Raw genomic sequence first — 18615 nt, 5'->3', positions numbered from 1 at the left:
TAATGGTTGTGAGGACTGTTTGAATACTTAAAATATATAAAATGTACTTAAAGAACTGTCAAGCATCGCAAACGTTTATTCTTTTAAATAAAATGTAATTTTCAAGTAAGAGTTTTAAAGAAAAACAGCCTTTTGATTTGTATGTGGAACACATTGTTACAAATATATTTAAAAACGCTTACACTTAGAAATAATTTTAACAAAATTCATAACATCTATTATTTATACTGATAAAAAACTTAAATAAAATAAACAATCAGTGTAACAAAGATTGGATATAAAATTAAATAAATCCCAAGAACAGAACTATTATTACATTTACTCTCTCCACAAACCTTACAATTTGCAATTGGAAAATTATACTGCTCTCCGAGGATTTCACATCCTTTTTTGGTACCTATCACTTCGACACATCCTTTTTTGTTTCTTTTCATGTCAGGGCCTTAATGAAAATAAAAAAAGTTATAAACCAGTAACAAAAACAATGCAAATCCTTATTATCCTTACCAAATCCCATAATGCTGTAACAATGATGATAAACTTGGGTTTCTATTGCAGAACGACGAATCATTAGAGTTTTATAGCTGACTTGACGAATGCTTCGTTTAACTTTTTCAGTATCTTCTTCATTGATTTCGTCCGGAGGAACTGCAGCACTGTTTGTGTCTTCTTCCTCAGGGGCAATGGAATCAGGTGGGGGCAAAGTTGACTCATCTAGTTCAACGATAGGTATTGTTGTGTCTGCTAGTTCCGTTTCCGGCTTTGTTGTTGTTAAAAGAATTGTTGATAATTTGGATGTTGTTGATGGTAATGGTGATGCTGTTGTTGTGTCTGGTAATAAATTGTCAGAAGCCGTTGTGCTAATAACTTCTGGACATGCCCTAAGATGTGTATCGTTAATTGTTCGGCAATCTTCACATTCGTAGCAATGAAGAATCTCAGTGGAGGCTACAAAAGAGATAATGGAAAATTTGCATTTTATAATGAATTTATAATTAAAATAAATGTTTGTTTTCGTTTTAAATTCATCTAAGAAATATTTTAGAGCCATTGGAGTTTTTAAAGTATTTTTTTGGGACTTCATTTTGTAGAAGTAGTAGTTTTTACTTGTCAAATTATTATTAATTGGGCTGCTGTCACTTAAATATGTTATGTCAATTGTCAACGGGCTATTGGAAATGAAACATACATATATGTCCAGTTTATATTTCTAAGATCTCAGAACTTTCCGTATTCTCATAAATGTATGTATATTATACACTTTTGCTGTCAGAAATCTGAGAATCGAATTTCGATTTTCAAGAATTCTGTATCACACAATTCAAAAAGGAAGAAAAGAAATGCAGAGTTGGCAGTTGGCTGATAAACTTGGCGTTCGAAATTAGAGACAGATAGCTAAAAACTCATGTTGATTGAGGAATAGGTCCTGCCCGGATTGTAGCGCCACCTTAAGTAATTAAGAAAGACTTTGACTACCAATATCTCGACAATGAAAACAGAAATAAGGATCTGAGTAGATTTTGTGGCTAGATAAAATTATATAATTTTTAGAGAAATATATTTTCAACCTTTTACAAAGTTTTTTTGTAGTACTCGTGGCATGATGGTTAGTGCGTTGGACTGTCATGCAAGGGGTCTTGGGTTCAATCCCTGCCTATGCCACCTTAATTACAAAAAAAAAATAATTTTCGCGGGTACTGCCTCTTGCGAGGAATTGACAATTCCTTCAAGAGTAATTCTTGTCATGAAAAAGTGCTTTCTCAAAACTAGCCGTTCGGATTCGGCCTAAAATTGTAGGTCCCTTCTATTCCTGACAACAGTACTCGCACACAGGAATGGTTGAGAGTTGTAAGTCACTAGGCCCTGGTTCACAACGGACTGTTGCGCCACCCCATTTGATTTTTTTTTACAAAGTTTTGAAAAATTATTGAAAACCAAGGTTTTGGAAAATGCACCAAAGGCTCCCATTTAGATATTAGGGATGGTTTTTATTTTTGAACGTTAGTTTCAACCTCCCCTTGTACTGTACTTTCAGTTTTTGAAAAAAGGCATCATTTTTCTGATTTGAAAATATATTAAGGTTTCAGAATAAATGCAGATATCGAGAATGTGTGAAATATAAAATTGGAATATATGAAATCACAGTAAGGTAAGTTCATAATATATAGAAACACTTTATTCCAAAAACAAAATTCTTATAAAGTAATAAAATTAATTTGTATAGGTACTTTGAAGAGACTTTAAACTTATGTATATAGGGGTGTTAGGTATCTTGAAGTGAACAAATACAAAATGCATTTAGGTTGAAAAATTAGAGAATATTTTTTCCATAATAAAATGTACTAAGGTCTCAGAAACAAAATACCTAAATGAAATCTTCAAAAATATGAACACCATATGTATGTACTCGTATATGTTTCAACACAAAAAGAAGGAACCATTTGTATCTATCTACGGAACCGAACATCAATTTCAACTCCAAAAAACGAGTACACCATTCAAAACACAAAATATTGTGAGGTGTCTATAGTTTCTTCCACACATGAATGAACAGTTATTGGCAAAATAATAGGAACATCTTTTATTTTTTTACGATTGAGATAAACTTAAGTGGTTATTACTGTCCTCAAAGTGTTTAAAGTTTAAGGATAGTGCGAGCGTTAGGATTTAAAAGTTCTAAAAGCTTTGAACATCAAAATGGAAGCCAAGAAAGTTGGGTAAACAATTTCACATTCTTGATGAGCGGTTAAGAGAGAATCTCTATAGTACGATCGAAATTGAGCTCAAGAGTAAACTGATGAAGATTCTTGGATGTTCAAGTTTTACGGCTGAAAATTATTCAATGGAGTGGGTTAGGGGTTGTAATACTTACTGAAGGTGGCGCTACAGTCCGTGGCGGACCTGGGCCTCAACCAACATGCTTCTCCATCAAGCTCGGTCCCTACCTAGCTGTCTTCAGTTTCACACGCCAAGTTGGTTCAGGTCCTCTCCCACCTGGGTGCGCCACCTGAGTTGCGGTCTTCCTCTACTGCGCCGTTCCTCGGTGTCGCTGTACAGCCCCTACAGTTCGTCGTTATATGTTCTCCTCCATTCTCCATCTATGCGTACGGGACCAAAAACCACCCGAAGAATTTTTCTCTCGGAGCATCCTAAGACGCTCTCATCTTTTTTTGACAGAGTCCAGACCTCAGCGCCATAAACGACAACCGGGATGATGAGTGTCTTATTGATGGTGATTTTAGATGCTCGAGAGAGGACTTTACCTTTCAATTGACTTTTAAGTCTAAAGAAGCAGCGATTTGCAAGAGTTATTCTTCGTTTGATTTCAGCGCTGGTGTCATTGTCTGTGTTTATAGCGGTGCCTAGGTAGGCAAAGTCCTTAATTACCTCTAAGTTATAGTTATCCATGGTGACGTTTTGTCCAAGACGTCGTTGTTCAATGTCCTTTTTTGATGACAGCATATACATTGACTACTAAACCTATCTTCTTCGCTTCCATCGCAATGGTCAAAAACGCTTCATTGACATCACGCTTTGATCTTCCAATTATGTCAATATCATCTGCGTATCCGAGTTATTGGATGGACCTTTGGAAGATTGTAACTCTAGTGTTGAACGTTGAGTTTTCCACAATTCTTTCGAGAACGATGTTGAAGAAGTTGCATGACAGTGCATCACCTTGTCTAAAACCTTTTTTTCCATCAAATGCATCGGTGAGATCAATCTGCACAAACGGATAAGTTTGACAGTGATGCCAAGACTAGACATTGCTCAGTAGAGCCCTTCCCTATAGATGCTGTCATACGCGGCTTTAAAATCGATGAAGAGATGGTGGATATCGATTTGAAGCTCCTGGGTTTTTTCCAAGATCTGCCGCAGTGTGAATATTTGGTCGATAGTGGACTTTCCTGGTCTGAAGCCACACTGATAAGGACCTATCAGGTTGTTGACGAACGGCTTAAGACGTTCACATAATACGGCAGAGAGGATCTTATACGCAATGTTAAGGAGACTAAAGCCTCTGTAGTTGGCACAATTTAGGGGGTCTCATTTCTTATGTATCAGGCACACCATGCTGAGATTCCACTCATCGGGCATGGTTTCTTCCGACCATATTTTGCAGATGAGTTGGTGCATGCTCCCTACCAAGTCATCGCCTGCTGCTTTGAATAGTTCGGCAACGATGCCGTCAGCCCCAGCAGCGTTGTTTGACTTCAGTTTCAGTGAATGTTAAATTGCTGCACCATCTCCATAAGAGACTATCGACAATCCAGGTCCGTTTGAGATTTGGTTGAGAGACCATCAAGAGATTTAATAGCAGCCTAACTGTCAGAGAAGATGCAGATATAAGGAGTTCATATCACGTTTTCTCTTAGCCAGGAGAGAACCTCTTTGATCGCTAAAATTTCCGCTTGGAAGACGCTACAATGATTAGGGAGGCGGAATGAGATGCTTAGATTAAGCTTTTCTGAATACACACCACTACCAACTCACTCATTTGTCTTGGATCCGTCTGTATACAAATGAGTACTTTTGTTATCTAGGAGTTTTTTGTCTTCCCATTCATCTCTGGAAGGAATGGGTACCTGGAAGTTTTTTTCCAAATTGAGGTTTTGGAATATGTAGTCTATGTACTTTGGTATAGAACCAAAGAGGTTCAAAATGATGGAGCGCATTGTTGCGCTATTGAGATTAGGCGTTGAGTCTTATAGCTGTACTCGCTGCCACTTGTTTGCTGAAGATGTCGAGGGGTATCAGATGGAAGAGAGTGCCTAACGCTGCTGAGGGTGTGGTTCTCAATGCCCCGCTTATGTAGAGACATGCAGTGCGTTAGACATAACACCGTACATAAGTATTGGGACGACCGATGTGTATAGCCAGTAGGTTATGAGGTTAAAATCCCATTTGCTTCCTATGGCTTTCTTGCAAAAGAAAAGAGCTATTGTAGCTTTTTTAACTCTTTCCTGAATATTAGGTTTTCAACTTAATTTTTGTCCAATATCAGACCAAGATATTTGACTTCATTGGTAAAAAATAGCGGTAAACCTTGTATTGAAGGAGGTACAATTACTGGGATCTTGTATTTCCGTGTAAAAAGGACGAGGTCTGTTGAGGATCAATACTAAGTCCGCAGTGATAAGCCCATCAAGTGAACATATTGAGTGCGTTTTGGAGGAAGTATCCCAGTGTATTAGGATGTTTTCCTGTGGCCTTCCCTCTCAAGGGATATTAGCAGTTCGTTAACCACAAGAGAGGGGACAGAACACCACCTTGCGGAGTGCCCCTAACGACAGACTTTTTCGTACAAAAATCCCAAATCTAAGAGTTGATGATCCTGCTTTTTAGCATTAGATTTATCAACTAACAGAATGAGTATTCGACGTTTAGGGTCGTCATAGCAGAAGTGATAGCGGATATGTCAACGTTGTTGAAAGCGCCCCCAATGTCCAGGAAGGATATATATGCAACATAAACCATGATGACTTTTGGACGTAAAAGAGAGGCGGAATTTACCTTCTTTAAAGTTTTTACACAAAAACTATTATTCTTTGGATTGAAAATTGTTTGTTCGTTCCCAAGTTTATAAAACCAATAAACTTATGATTGATAACTTGTCATTTTTTGTTTCTATTATTTCGACCAAAGCTGTATATCCAACATGAATGTTAAACATCTTCCTTTTAAAAGAAAGACTTCCATCAAATTTTAACAGGACAGCAGTTAAACAAAACTTATTTTAGCTAGCCTAACCTAACCTACGCATATGTATAAGTTTGCATGCCAGCAACTCTTTCATAAAACTTTTTTGTAGAGACTTGTGTGTTTCAAGAGATACAGTTTTAGGTCTGTTAGAATGCCAATATAAAGAAATTTTTACAAAATGAATTTGTGTTTCCTAAGAAAATTTACTAAGCTCTCAGGATTTAGGAAAATGTATCCTTGTAAGTAGTTTTTAGCAATCAAACTAAACAAAACGTACAAAGTATACCTATGCATATAAAGAAAAAGACTAACTCTTAAAAAACCATCCCACTTTGAAATTTTAAAATGATAGGAATGAGAGTTTCATCCCTAAAAGGCACAGCTTTTTAATGTTTATTCACATTTATCCTGGTTGAGTTTTCACTTCAGGAAATAAATGATGCGTCGTCGTATGGAAGATACAAGCCAATTCTCTCCCGAACTCTCAAAATATAAAAACACATATTTTTTTATTCTGAAGAAGCTCAAATATTGTCTAAGTAATGTTTGATAGTCAAATACTTCAAATATTGTTCTGAAATCTTAAAATATATTAATTTGTTTTAATTCTTTATTAATAAATTAAATAAAAAAAATCTCAGGCTTTTTGAGAAATTGAGTTTCATTTTTTTGTATTTTATATTTTTTGAATATGCAACTCGTAAAAATGATCGTGATTTTATTTAATTTTCATGAAGAATTTAAAGAAACAGGAAAATGGATTTTTAAAATCTTTAAAACCACGTCCCGCGATAGTATTTCAGTTTTATATCGATGATAAAAGTTCAACCCCGAATCATAGGCCTTATCACTAACCACAATTTAAAAAAACTATCACTGTTTCAATCGTTACTGAAATATTGACACCGATGTCAAAACAATTAGAAATGCTACTTTTCACGAACTCTAGATTTAGCGATACATTTTTGGTGCTAGTTCGAATTTCCTCCGTCAAACGTGAAATCGGAAAAAAATTATTGGTCACGATGGAGCTTCCATTTCGGTTTCGACTTCTGAGCAGTTTCAAACACACAAGTTATGAAACACAATTATCTAAAACAATAAGATTTGTCGGGCCTTAAACTTAAGCGACTTTTTGAAAGTTTTGATTTCAACGAAACTTTATTAATACTTCCGAACATTTTGTAAAGTCTCACCTTTTCCCACTAAGCACGTTAGAATTAAAACCGATACTTTTAGTAAAATCATGCTTATATTTCTTAAAATAAAACTTAGCTGCGGATATGTTCTTTAAAGAACAGACAACCTAATGTAAGGACTTTCGAGAATTAACTACTTGACTATAGTATGAACACTAGCCGACTAGTTCTTTTATAATATTGAACCTTTCTATTGTACTAGGTGACATTTAAAAAACAAAAAAATCCAAATTGCTTAATTTAGTTTTTATGGTTTTACCACACATTTTCATTTTTATGTAGAAATTGTCCTTTTCGAAATACATGTTACGAACATATAAAGGATTTATCTATTTATCTATCTCGCGTGCATAGCTCAATTCCTATGTATTCTTGTATGATTCATAATAGCTGTTAACTTTGGCTATAGTAAAATATAAAACAACCCGCAAGGACTTTCTAAACTAGAACACATATTGTCCATGATTACAGTTTGAAAATGTGGTTTCCAATAGCGTTAACTAAAAATATAAACAAAGACAATTTATATCTCTATCAATGTCAATATTTTTAAAATGAAATGACCGAATTATCGGTCTTTATTTTGAAGGCTTTATTAGTTTAGTAAACCATCTTCGTTCGAAAACCTTTTACTTGTCATAATGCATTAGTTGGCAATCGAAAATTGTAAGGTACTTTAATAAATTATGTCAATAAATCGTTAAGCAGTTCGATTCAGAAAAAAAGTATTGAATATCAACAAAAACTGGAAGAAGTTTGTTGAACATTTCAAGTTTTCAAAAATCCAATAAATTCATACAAAATAATTAATTTGTCTTATATTTCGATTTTTATTTATGAATACAAACTTAAAACTAAAACCATCACTAAAGTAATTAACGAATATTGGAAAATCGAAGAGCTGTTACATTTGTCTTCTGTGCAAATTTTGCAAGTATCAACTGATTTACCGAATTCGTCTTTTAGAACTTCACACGCACCTTTGTCCTCGGGAACTGCAATACAACCTTTTTTCACTTTTTTTGTATCTCCATCTAAAGAATGAAATATCAGGTTAAATTATTATCAACTTAAAACTATGTATATTGAAATCTCACCATGAATGTTGATGCTGTAACAATGATAAGAAGAAGCAGCTCTTGAAAGCCGATTTCCTCTTGGCAATCGATTGAATATTTGATATGGCTCAGTATTTTGAGAAGTTTGGAAAATGGACTCTGGATCGGGATCAATAGAATTCACTGTCTCTTGGTTAAATGTCTGTAATGAAACCTGTGTTGACGGACTTTGGATGGTCATTGATACTGGACGTGAAGGAGTGTCTGTGGTCACAACAGGATTAACCAATATGGTTGATGGTGAAATTTCTTCAACAGGTTCTACTTCTGAAGATTCCGGATAACCATTTGTGGGATTGTTAAATTCTGAAGAATCTGTTGGTGAGGGGGTATTTAAGTCGTTTGTGCTGGAAGGACGAATTGTTTCAGTAAATTCTGGAATATTATTTGTGGGTCTATCAGTCTCTAGGGAACTTTCTGGTGATGGTTGTTTATCTTCGATTGTTGTTGGACGATATATAATTGTTTCTGTTGGTTTTGTTTCTCCAGTCTTCACTGAGGTTGTTTCTGTTTTTTGTGTTGTTTGTGTAACTGTAATGGGTTCTTCAGTCTTAGGAGGATCTGTGATTATTTGCGTTGGAATTGCTGTAACAGTTGTGGAAATTATTTCTAGTGGAGGTTCTTTGCTTTCGGATTTAGTAGGTTCTGCAGTGGATTCTGTTGTTTTGGTAGTTTCAATTGAAAGTGTAGTTGGTTTGAAGGTTGTTGGTGAATTTGTTGCTTCTAAAAGTGGGCAGGATGTAAGATGACTATCATCAAGAATATTGCAATCATCACAAATATAACAATTTAATGTTTCCGATGCACCTGTAAAAAGTAATAAGGAGGTTTGTTAATTTTTGATCGTGCGATTCAAAATGTCATTCAAACATAAAAAAACGTAAACATTTATGCAATTTTTTTGATATTTATTTTAATTAAAATATTTTTTTTGAGCGTTTCTATTAAAAAAAACCTTTGTTTTTTAAAAATGATAAAACTGATCTAAAAATAGTAAGAAAGTTACTTTAAAGCAAAATGTATGAGAAAGTCTTTATTTAGGGTTGCTAAACCCTACATTCCATACTTTTTAGTCAAATATTTATAAAAAGATTTTCATTATATATTAACATTTGAATTTTTAAATCCTTTTTAAATGTTTCAGAAACGTGTTTTGTCCTATTTTTCCCATATTTTTGACTTCCAAACTTAAAATTTTAATTAAGAATTGAAATGAGATATTTCTATTGAAGTTCAAAATGATTTTTCAAGTCTACAAAATTAATTTGCATGGATAACCCAAAACTAATCCAAAATAATAAAGTTAAAATAATTGTTAAAGCTTTTTGTTATGAATAAATAAATAGCGTGCAGAAAATCCACGCTTTTAAAATGCTGTAGAGTAATAATTTATCGATTCAGAACTCCAAAAATGTTTTCACACTATACAAACATTTATAGGCTAGTTTTGCATTCTAAGAAAATTTCAGACTCGAGATATGAACGAAACATGAAATTACGATGGTAAATAAGTTGACTGTCTATCTGTCTATGCTTGCCTCTGAGCTTAAACCATTGTGCCAATTGAGTTCAATCTTGAAAATTGAGGTATTAGATAGAATGGTATTAGGCGCTTTTTAATTTTTTTTAAATATCAAGCACACTAATTTTATTTTAGAAATTTGTTGTTCAAAAACAGAATTTTCTCAAAAACCACTCGATAGATTTGTATGAAATTCTCTCTAACTTTTGTTCTTGACTTGATTTCTTCTAAAAATCAAAATTCGCTATCTTAAAAACGGTTCAATATTTGTATTCAAACGTAGAATGTAGAATTCATAACTTTCAAAAATGTTGTTGTATGAATTAATATTTTTTTTTTTTGAAATAAAATTGCACACGGTTTTGACCATAAATTAATTTATCATATTGGTATGCCTTAATATATAGGAACCTTTTTAAAACTCTTAGGGTACAAGAGCAAGTTCGAGCAAAATATTAAAAAAGAGGCTGGGATGCGACCCACACTGATAACTTCCCATCCCATCGCACTATCCCGTCTGTCGATTTGTCTTGCTTAAAAGTTTGTCTATATGCATTTTTACCAAATTTGCGCATTTTTTTTTGTAGATTTAATTTTTTATGAAAAAAAACGGACTGTTGGATTTTTATATAAAAATTACTGAATATTGAAAACAATATTTTCTCTGAAATAAAATAACTTTGAAGCCAATATTTATAATTTTTGAAAAGCTATTTGAGCCGAAAGTAAATTTTTACCAAGTTTTAGTAGGTATTGTTTTTTTTTAAAGTTTTATTTTTTGTGAAAAAAACTGTTAGTTCGAAATTTTTCAAAATTTTACCAAATGTTGAAAACAATATTTCTTATAAGAAAAAATTAGTTTTTGAAGAGATATTTGAGTCGAAAATCAATTTTTACCAACTTTTATAAATTTTTTTCAGGTTTTTATTTTTTGTAAAAAAACTGTCAATTCGATTTTTCTCAAAATTTGTCCTAATGTTGAAAACAATATTTCTTATAACAAAAAATTAGTTAAAACCTATTATCTCAAAGTTTTCAAAAGATATTTGAGTCGAAAATCATTTTTTACGAACTTTTGTTAAATTTTTTTTCGGTTTTTAATTTTTTGTACAAAAACTGTCAAATCAATTTTTTTCAAACTCTAACTGAATGTTGACAACAAGATGTTTTGAAAGATAAAAGTAAATTAAAGCCAATATCTCAAAATTTTAAAAAGATATTTGTGTCGAAAATCAATTTTTACCAACTTTTATACATTTTTTTTAGGTTTTTATTTTTTGTAAAAAAAACTGTCAATTAGATTTTTCTCAAAATTTTATCAGATGTCAAAAACATTATTCTTCGTTGCACAAAATTGTTTTAGAGATGAAATAATATTTCAGTCGTAAGGTGACACTTTTTTTTTCAGTTATATTGATTTATAAAAAAAAAACTGTTATATTGATTTTTTTCAAAAAATATACCTGTTTGGTATCACGTTAAAATATATTATATAAAATTTAATTCAAGTCTCTAGCGTTTTTGGTTCGTAAGATATTTAAGGTTAACCAAAATTTTCACCTTTTTTTCAAACTGCTATGGTAAAAAAACCACCCACGCAATTTTCTTGAGAGCCCTTTCTGCATCTTCCTGCTTTATTATCTGTATAACAAAATTTATGTGAAGTCGATATCTCTTCTGGTTCTTGAGCTATGGATGACGAAAGAAACGTCGAGAACGTACGGACGTACGGACGTACGGACGTACAAACGTACGTACACACGCACGCACAGACATCTTTCTAAAAATCTTTTATTTCGACCTTGAAACGTCGAGAAATGTCAACATTTTCAATTTGACAAATCGGACCCATTACAATAACTTCCTATGGGAAGTTAATAAAAAGTCAAAAGAAACAAAAATGAATATTAAACTTTTTCTTTAATTATTTTTAAAAGGATTGTCAGCTTTAAAATTATTTCATAATCAATAATATAAAAATAAGTCGGGTTTTCCTTCCTGACGCTATAACTCCAGAACGCATGAACCGATTTCCACGGTTTTGCATTCGTAGGAAAGGTCTCGGGCTCCCTAAGGTTTATAGCAGACAAAATTTAGGAAAAATTTTAACAGAAAAGCGGTGAACAACATTTAGCTTCTCATAGAAAGCTATTGTTAAAGTTGCGATTTGTGGAATTAAAATTGTATCATTTTTTTTGTCTTTTCAAGGGTCAACAAAGAGAGTCCAACGTTTCAAACAAGGAACACCAGCTCCTAATAGCCATAGGTGTTTTCAACTGATGCGCTAGATCCTACACAATATACTGTCTAGAAATGATGACACATCCTAGAAATGATGAATGTTTTTATTTGCAACCGCTGTTGGTAAATGTACGAGGACCAAAGTCATTTGCGCATTTAAGAACTGTGAATGACCACAACTGCCAAAACATATTATCGAGAAGCATGTCAACTATTGGGTGTGATAGAAAACGATTCTCATTGGGATTTAACACTTGCGGATTAAGTTTTTTCATCACATTCTTACCAAATACCAACGTGCATTGAACCAAGAATTAAATCGAGAGCTGCAATACAATGTTGAAACATTGCAGGAATTTGTTGGAAATAATGTGCCGTTGCTGAATGAACAGCAAAAACAAGAACAAGTATACGAAACATTAATGCAAGCGGTGGACAATAATATTGGTGGTCTATTCTTCCTAGACGCACCTGGAGAACTAGGGAAAACATTTGTCATTTCATTGATTTTGGCCACTATTCGATCAAGATGTGAACATTTTGGCGTTAGCATCATTTGGAACTGCCGTACTTCACATTCTGCGCTTAAGTCGCCAGTTGCCCTTGCCACCCAATTTAAACACGATTGATACTCCAACATGCAATATTTCCTGATGCAAGCTTATTTTTTGGGATGAGTGCACAATGGCACTTAAGAAATCATTTGAAGCACCTAACTTCACACTGAAAGATCTTTGACCAAGTAACAACATCTTTGGCGGCTTGATGATATTGTTGACAGGCGATTTCAGGCAGACGTTGCCAGTAATTTCCCGGTGAACGTCTCCAGATTAATTGAATGCTTACCTGAAGGCATCAGTTTTGTGGAATAACGTACAAACATTATCGCAAACCATTAATATCAGAGTTCAACTTCAAAATGAACAGAGTGATGCACAATTTTCCAAACAATTGTTAGCTGTTGGAAATGGAAAAATGGCAGTTGGTCCGATTAATTACTCTTACCAACGACTTTTGCCGATTTGTAGACTTTTGATTAGCTCTTATTGAAAATGTTTTCCCAAACATGAGTGATAATTATCATAATTATGCCTTGTTAAAGAATAATTATGTACACGCCCTGAATTTCACCATTCAATCAAAATTCGCTGGCAATTTAGTGACATACAAATACGATGATTCCATAACAAATCCCGATGATGTTGTAAGTTATTCAACGGAGTTTCTGAACTCTCTGGAGTTACCAGGACCACGACATAACTTGCAACTCAAAGTTGGTTCAGGTATTATGATATTGTGTAATTTAAATCCACCGCGACTTTGCAACGGTACTCGAGTTGCGCTGAACAGACTTATGCCGAATTTGATTCAGCAACCAGTTTTAACGGAAAACACGCACGTTAACATGTATGTATTCCTTGAATACAAATAATTCCGACTGATCTTCCGTTTGACGATTGCAATTTCCGGTTCGCAATGACAATTAACAAGTCGCAAGGCTAATCACTTGTTGTTTGCGGGATAAATTTAGAAAATCATTGTTTTTCACATGGGCTGCTATACGTTTCGTGTTCACGAGTTGGAAAACCATCCACTTTGTTTGTGTTAACGTCAGACCAAAGACCACTTCAACGAAACGGATAATTTTCTGACAAGTATAACGCTTCTATTCAGCATCTACTTTGGATTCACTCTCATTTTTTACTTAGAGAAGTTCAAATAAATTATTACACTTCTTTTTTAGCTTCCCAAAGGAAGTTATTTGTCAAATTGAAAATTTTGAAATTTCTCGACGTTTCAAGGTCCCTAGAGTCGAAATAAAATATTTTTAAAAAGATGTCTGTGCGTGCGTATTTACGTTCGCGACTTTTTTTCGTTGTCCATAGCTCAAGAACCAGTAGAGATATCGACTTCAAATAAATTTTGTTATACAGAAAATAAGCAGAAAGATGCAGAAAGGGCTCTCAAGAAAATTGCGTGGGTGGTTTTTTTACCATAGCAGTTTGAAAAAAAGGTGACAATTTTGATTAACCTTAAATATCTTTCGAACCAAAAACGCTAGAGACTTGAATTAAATTTTATATAATATATTGTAACGTGATACCAAACAGGTATATTTTTTGAAAAAAATCAATATAAAGGTTTTTTTTATAAATCAATAAAACTGAAAAAAAAATTTGTCACCTCCAAAATTTTACGACTGAAATATGATTTCATCTTTAAAAGAATTATGTGCAACAAAGAATAATGTTTTTGACATCTGATTAAATTTTGAGAAAAATCTAATAGACAGTTTTTTTTATAAAAAATAAAAATCTAAAAAAAACATTACTTAAAGTTCGTAAAAAATGAATATCGATTCAAATATCTTTTCAAAAACTTAAAATTTGGGCTTCAATCTTATTTTATCTTATAGCAAATATTGTTTTCAACATTTTAAAAAATGTTGAGAAAAATCGAATTTACAGTTTTTTTACAAAAAATAAAAAACCTAAAAAAAAATGTATAAAAGTTGGTAAAAATTGATTTTCGACTCAAATATCTTTTTAAAATTTTGAGATATTGGCTTTAATTTACTTTTATCTTCTAAAAAATCTTGTTGTCAATATTCAGTTAAAGTTTGAAAAAAATCGAGCTGGCAGTTTTTTTACAAAAAAATAAAAACCGAAAAAAAAATTAACAAAGTTGGTAAAAAATGATTTTCGACTCAAATATCTTAAAAAAAACATTGAGATAATAGCTTGTAATTAATTGTTTCTTATAAGGAATATTGTTTTAAACATTAGGACAAATTTTGAGAAAAATCGAATTGACAGTTTTTTTACAAAAAATAAAAACCTAAAAAAAATTTATAAAAGTTGGTAAAAATTGATTTTCGACTCAAATATCTCTTCAAAAATTTTAAAAATTGGCTTCAAACTAATTTTATCTTATAAGAAATATTGTTTTTAACATTCGATCAAATTTTGAAAAAAATCGAATCGTCAGTTTTTTTACAAAAAATAAAACTCTTAAAAAAAATATACTAAAACTTGGTAAAAATTGAATATCGACTCAAATATCCTTTCAAAAACTTGAAATTTAGGCTTCAAACTTATGTTATCTTATAAAAAGTATTGTCTTTAACATTCTGAAATATGTTGAGAAAAATCGAATTGACAGTTTTTTTTACAAAAAATAAAAACCTAAAAAAAAAATGTATAAAAGTTGGTAAACGATTAAAATATCTTTTCAAAAATTGTAGATATTGGTTTTAAACTCCTTTTATCTTTAAAAAAATATTGTTCTTAACATCCAGTAAAATTTTAAAAAGCATCGAATTGACAGTTTTTTACAAAAAATAAAACTCTAAAAAAAACAATACTAAAACTTAGTAAAAATTTACTTTTGACTCAAAGCTTTTCAAAAATTAAAAATATTCGCTTCAAACTTATTTTATTTCCCAGAAAATATTGTTTGAATATTAATATTCAGTAATTTTAAATGAAAATCCAACAGTCTGGTTTAATTTTTAGAAAAATTGTTAGTTTCTTTTACAAAAAATAAAAACCCAAAAAATCGTATTACTAAAAATTGGTCAAAATTGATTTTTCACTCGTATATCTTCAAAACAAACGCAGGTATTTACTTCAAAATTATTTAATTATGTAAAAGACATTATTGTAAATATTAAAAAAAAATCAAAATCACAAAAAAAACTGTTTAAACTTCAAGTTTCGAATTTATTCATCTTCAAGTTCTTCATCTTAAAGTTTTGTTTTTAATAAAAAATATCATTTGTTAATTTTAAGGGACACCAGTCTTAGTCTCTTTTATATTTTTAATTAAATTTGTTAAATTATATTTTTAGTAAATTTTATTGAATTCATTTTTTTTGTTTATTTTTATTGATTTTATTTCATTTTTGTATTCCATTAAAATGTATTTCTGCTCTCACCTTTCATAATTAAACATATTCCAATAAAAACATAAATTAGCAAAGTCTTCATTTTGTTTATACAATTCTTATCACTTTATTTAATTATAAATTTTAATTAATTTGATTAATTAAATTTCTTTTTGAAGCTTTAACTTTGATTAAAGACAAACAACCGAATAAACTATCAAAAACGAACCATCAATATAATTGGTATTTAATTGGCATACCAAAATGCACTCTTACACCTTATACCCCCACCGCTCCGACCGAAACGACCGTATTCAAAAAAAAAATTATATTTCAAGACCTCGAACTCGTTCTAAGGCTTTAAGCAAGTTAACTGGCCTTGCGGGTGGCGTTTAACATGCTTTTATAATAATGTCATGTCAATAGATAGCGTAATGAGGTTGTAGGTATCTAGTATATAGTTTTTTCTTTTTGTTGTTAAAATTTTTATCATTTTTATTTTTCAATCTGAAAATCAATCTGATTCGCAACATTTTGTTGATAAGAATCGTGTAAGTGTAATCTACCATCTCCCTATACAATGATCGATGAGTGTACCAACGCCAAGTGCGGGGACTGACAAATATTTATACACGCAGATACGCATCGTATCGTAAACCTTTTAATTGAAATTATTGTATAGCAAGTTGTTTTACCTTTGTTGTAGATATTTTTGTTTAAAGATAAATAGATATCAATTGTGAAGCTTATTGTCTGTTGTGTTGATTAAATATGACGTTCATTTGGGCCTTAACAATATTATGCACACACAAAAACAGTCTAGACTTTTTAAGGATTAAGTTGAATTTAAGAATTTTGGCTTTTATTTTTTCTACCACATCAGGTTTCTAAAATATGTCCCTTTAAAAATGTAAGAGACAAACAAAAACGGTGTTTTTGAAGCTAAGATTAGTTCTCAAATACAAATAAAATACTTTTTTTTTTTAACTATCTGCCCACATTTCAAAAATACCCATTTTCAACATTATTTTCAAATTTTGTTCAATACATTTTGTATTGTTAAGACGATGGGTTTGTTAAAAACTTACTTACTAAAGGTGGTTCTACTCTACAGTCCTGTGTGCACTGAGGCCTCACCTAACAAACTTCTCCATGTAGCTAGGTCACTACCTCTAGTTGTGCATTCCAAGATGGGCGAGGTCACTTTCACCGAAAGTTGACATGTGCCTTCATTCTCAAAAGCCCACCTCTGTCTTCTAACTCCTATTCTTACCTCCCCGCGGTGAACATCGGGTGCCTAGTACCTCAACTATAGAGATTGTGTTCGAACCCCATTGGAAAGGTGTGGGGGGTAGTCCACGAGAATGGGGGAGATGTGTTTCCATTAAGGCATTTCCCCTTTCATCCAGACGGCAGTGGAGGAACTCCAAAGATGGAATCAACGGTGGCGTCTAAAGTTCCTGTAAGGTTGAACTACTTATAGGGAACACCTTATAAGGCTACTACGACGTTTTCGGAACTGAAGACTGTAAGGAGCGGTTATCCAGGGTCTCGCCCTTAGAGTTTAAATCAAGGACCTGGTTTTTTAGGTTTAGGGTCGTGAGTTTGAATGACTTCTTGACCACGCAAAGAGACACTCGTTGCGAAGCACCAACAAGCCTTGGATACTATGAATTCATTCTATCAGAAATCTAACAACTAATGAAGATTTTACGGAATTGAAATAAAGATTATCGATTTAAAAAACCATCGTAAATTTGATTGAAAACAAAAAAACGTTAAAAAGTTTGATTTTTTTTTGGAGTTCTACAACTTTAAAATTTAGTAAAGGTTTGTTCATGCATTTTAGCATTATTTCTGGCAGATCACCGCGATGGGTGTCTCGGACGTAGTCTAATGTGGAAGTCCAATAACGCTGCTAAAGCTGTCCTCCGGCGTAGTAGACTGACTACTTTACGTATCCCAATTTTTGAGGCAAATTCTCGGGTCCGTAACTTAAAAGCGGTTTCCAAAAATTTCCTTCAACAAATCAATTGAGGACGAGCTGTTCGACATATTGCACCGAGTCGCCTCCGTTTTGTTGGAACCACGGCTTATTGACAAATAACCGCCAGTTGAAATGATATTACCAACTTAATGTTCGTTCCATGTTGACTGTAATTGGTTTCGGCTTTTGACAGACTCCTCGAAGCGAAAGCGATAGGTTTTTCACCTCGGTCCGTTGAGTGCGATAGTATTGCCGAAACTCTAACTACTGGCGAAGCATCAGTGGCAAGTAAAGGGTTGGGCATAAAAACCTGACACATTTTTAGGACTCCTAGCTCAGCCTCATCAAAACATTACGAGGTCGGGTTTGAAGCAAATAAAAGTAAACAGTTGAAGGTTTTTAATCTTTACTTTTTAAAAATCACATCGTTCAAATGATGAACGTTTCGTTCAATACAATTTTCGAGCCGTTTTTCGAAATTTTTGAAAACTTTTTGCAAAATTGCAAGCGATATATTCCCGATTTCGGTCTCAATATTTCTACTAAGTTGGTCCAAGGTGCGTGGTTTATTGATGTAGACACGTTGCTTCAGATAACCCCACAAAATGTAGTCACAGACGGATAAATCTGGCGAACGCGTCGGCCACTGAAACTCGGTGCTGCGAGAGATTAAACGGTCGTCGCCGAAGTGCTTGCGCAGGAATTCCAACGTAACTCGTGAGGTATGGCAGGTGGCACCATCTTGTTGGAAAAAAGTACAATTCAGTTTATGTCTCCAACTGTGGTACCAAAAACGACCGTAGCATCTCGACGGTTTCGGTAGAGAAGTAGGGGCCAACTATACCCCAATCTGCAACTCCGCACCAGACGGTTACGCGTTCGGAATGTAGAGTATTCGCGACGTTCGATGTTCTGCGTATTTTCGACAGCGTAATATCGACAGTTCTGTTTATCAACGG

At 32.9% G+C, this 18615-nt stretch overlaps 2 protein-coding genes across 2 annotated transcripts; both read right to left on the bottom strand.

Moving 5' to 3' along the window:
* Positions 1 to 135: 135 nt before the first annotated feature.
* On the bottom strand, positions 136 to 7078 carry LOC129952637 (uncharacterized). Its single transcript, XM_056065375.1, has 3 exons — positions 6900 to 7078; positions 508 to 948; positions 136 to 442 (listed from the first exon to the last, which is right to left on the bottom strand). Exons 1-3 carry the CDS (start codon positions 6949 to 6951, stop codon positions 240 to 242), a joined length of 696 nt encoding a protein of 231 aa, XP_055921350.1. The 5' UTR covers positions 6952 to 7078; the 3' UTR covers positions 136 to 239.
* A 616-nt stretch (positions 7079 to 7694) lies between these two features.
* Positions 7695 to 16049, bottom strand: LOC129950944 (mucin-2-like). Its single transcript, XM_056062907.1, has 3 exons — positions 15721 to 16049; positions 8000 to 8827; positions 7695 to 7936 (listed from the first exon to the last, which is right to left on the bottom strand). The coding sequence occupies exons 1-3, from the start codon at positions 15770 to 15772 to the stop codon at positions 7737 to 7739; spliced, it is 1080 nt and encodes a 359-aa protein (XP_055918882.1). The 5' UTR covers positions 15773 to 16049; the 3' UTR covers positions 7695 to 7736.
* Between the last annotated feature and the right edge of the window lie 2566 nt (positions 16050 to 18615).

The sequence above is a fragment of the Eupeodes corollae genome, chromosome 3, assembly GCF_945859685.1.
Source record: "Eupeodes corollae chromosome 3, idEupCoro1.1, whole genome shotgun sequence".
NCBI classification, from domain to species: domain Eukaryota; kingdom Metazoa; phylum Arthropoda; class Insecta; order Diptera; family Syrphidae; genus Eupeodes; species Eupeodes corollae.
Note: the sequence above shows the minus strand (reverse complement) of the source record. Positions and strands in the feature narration are given on the sequence as shown.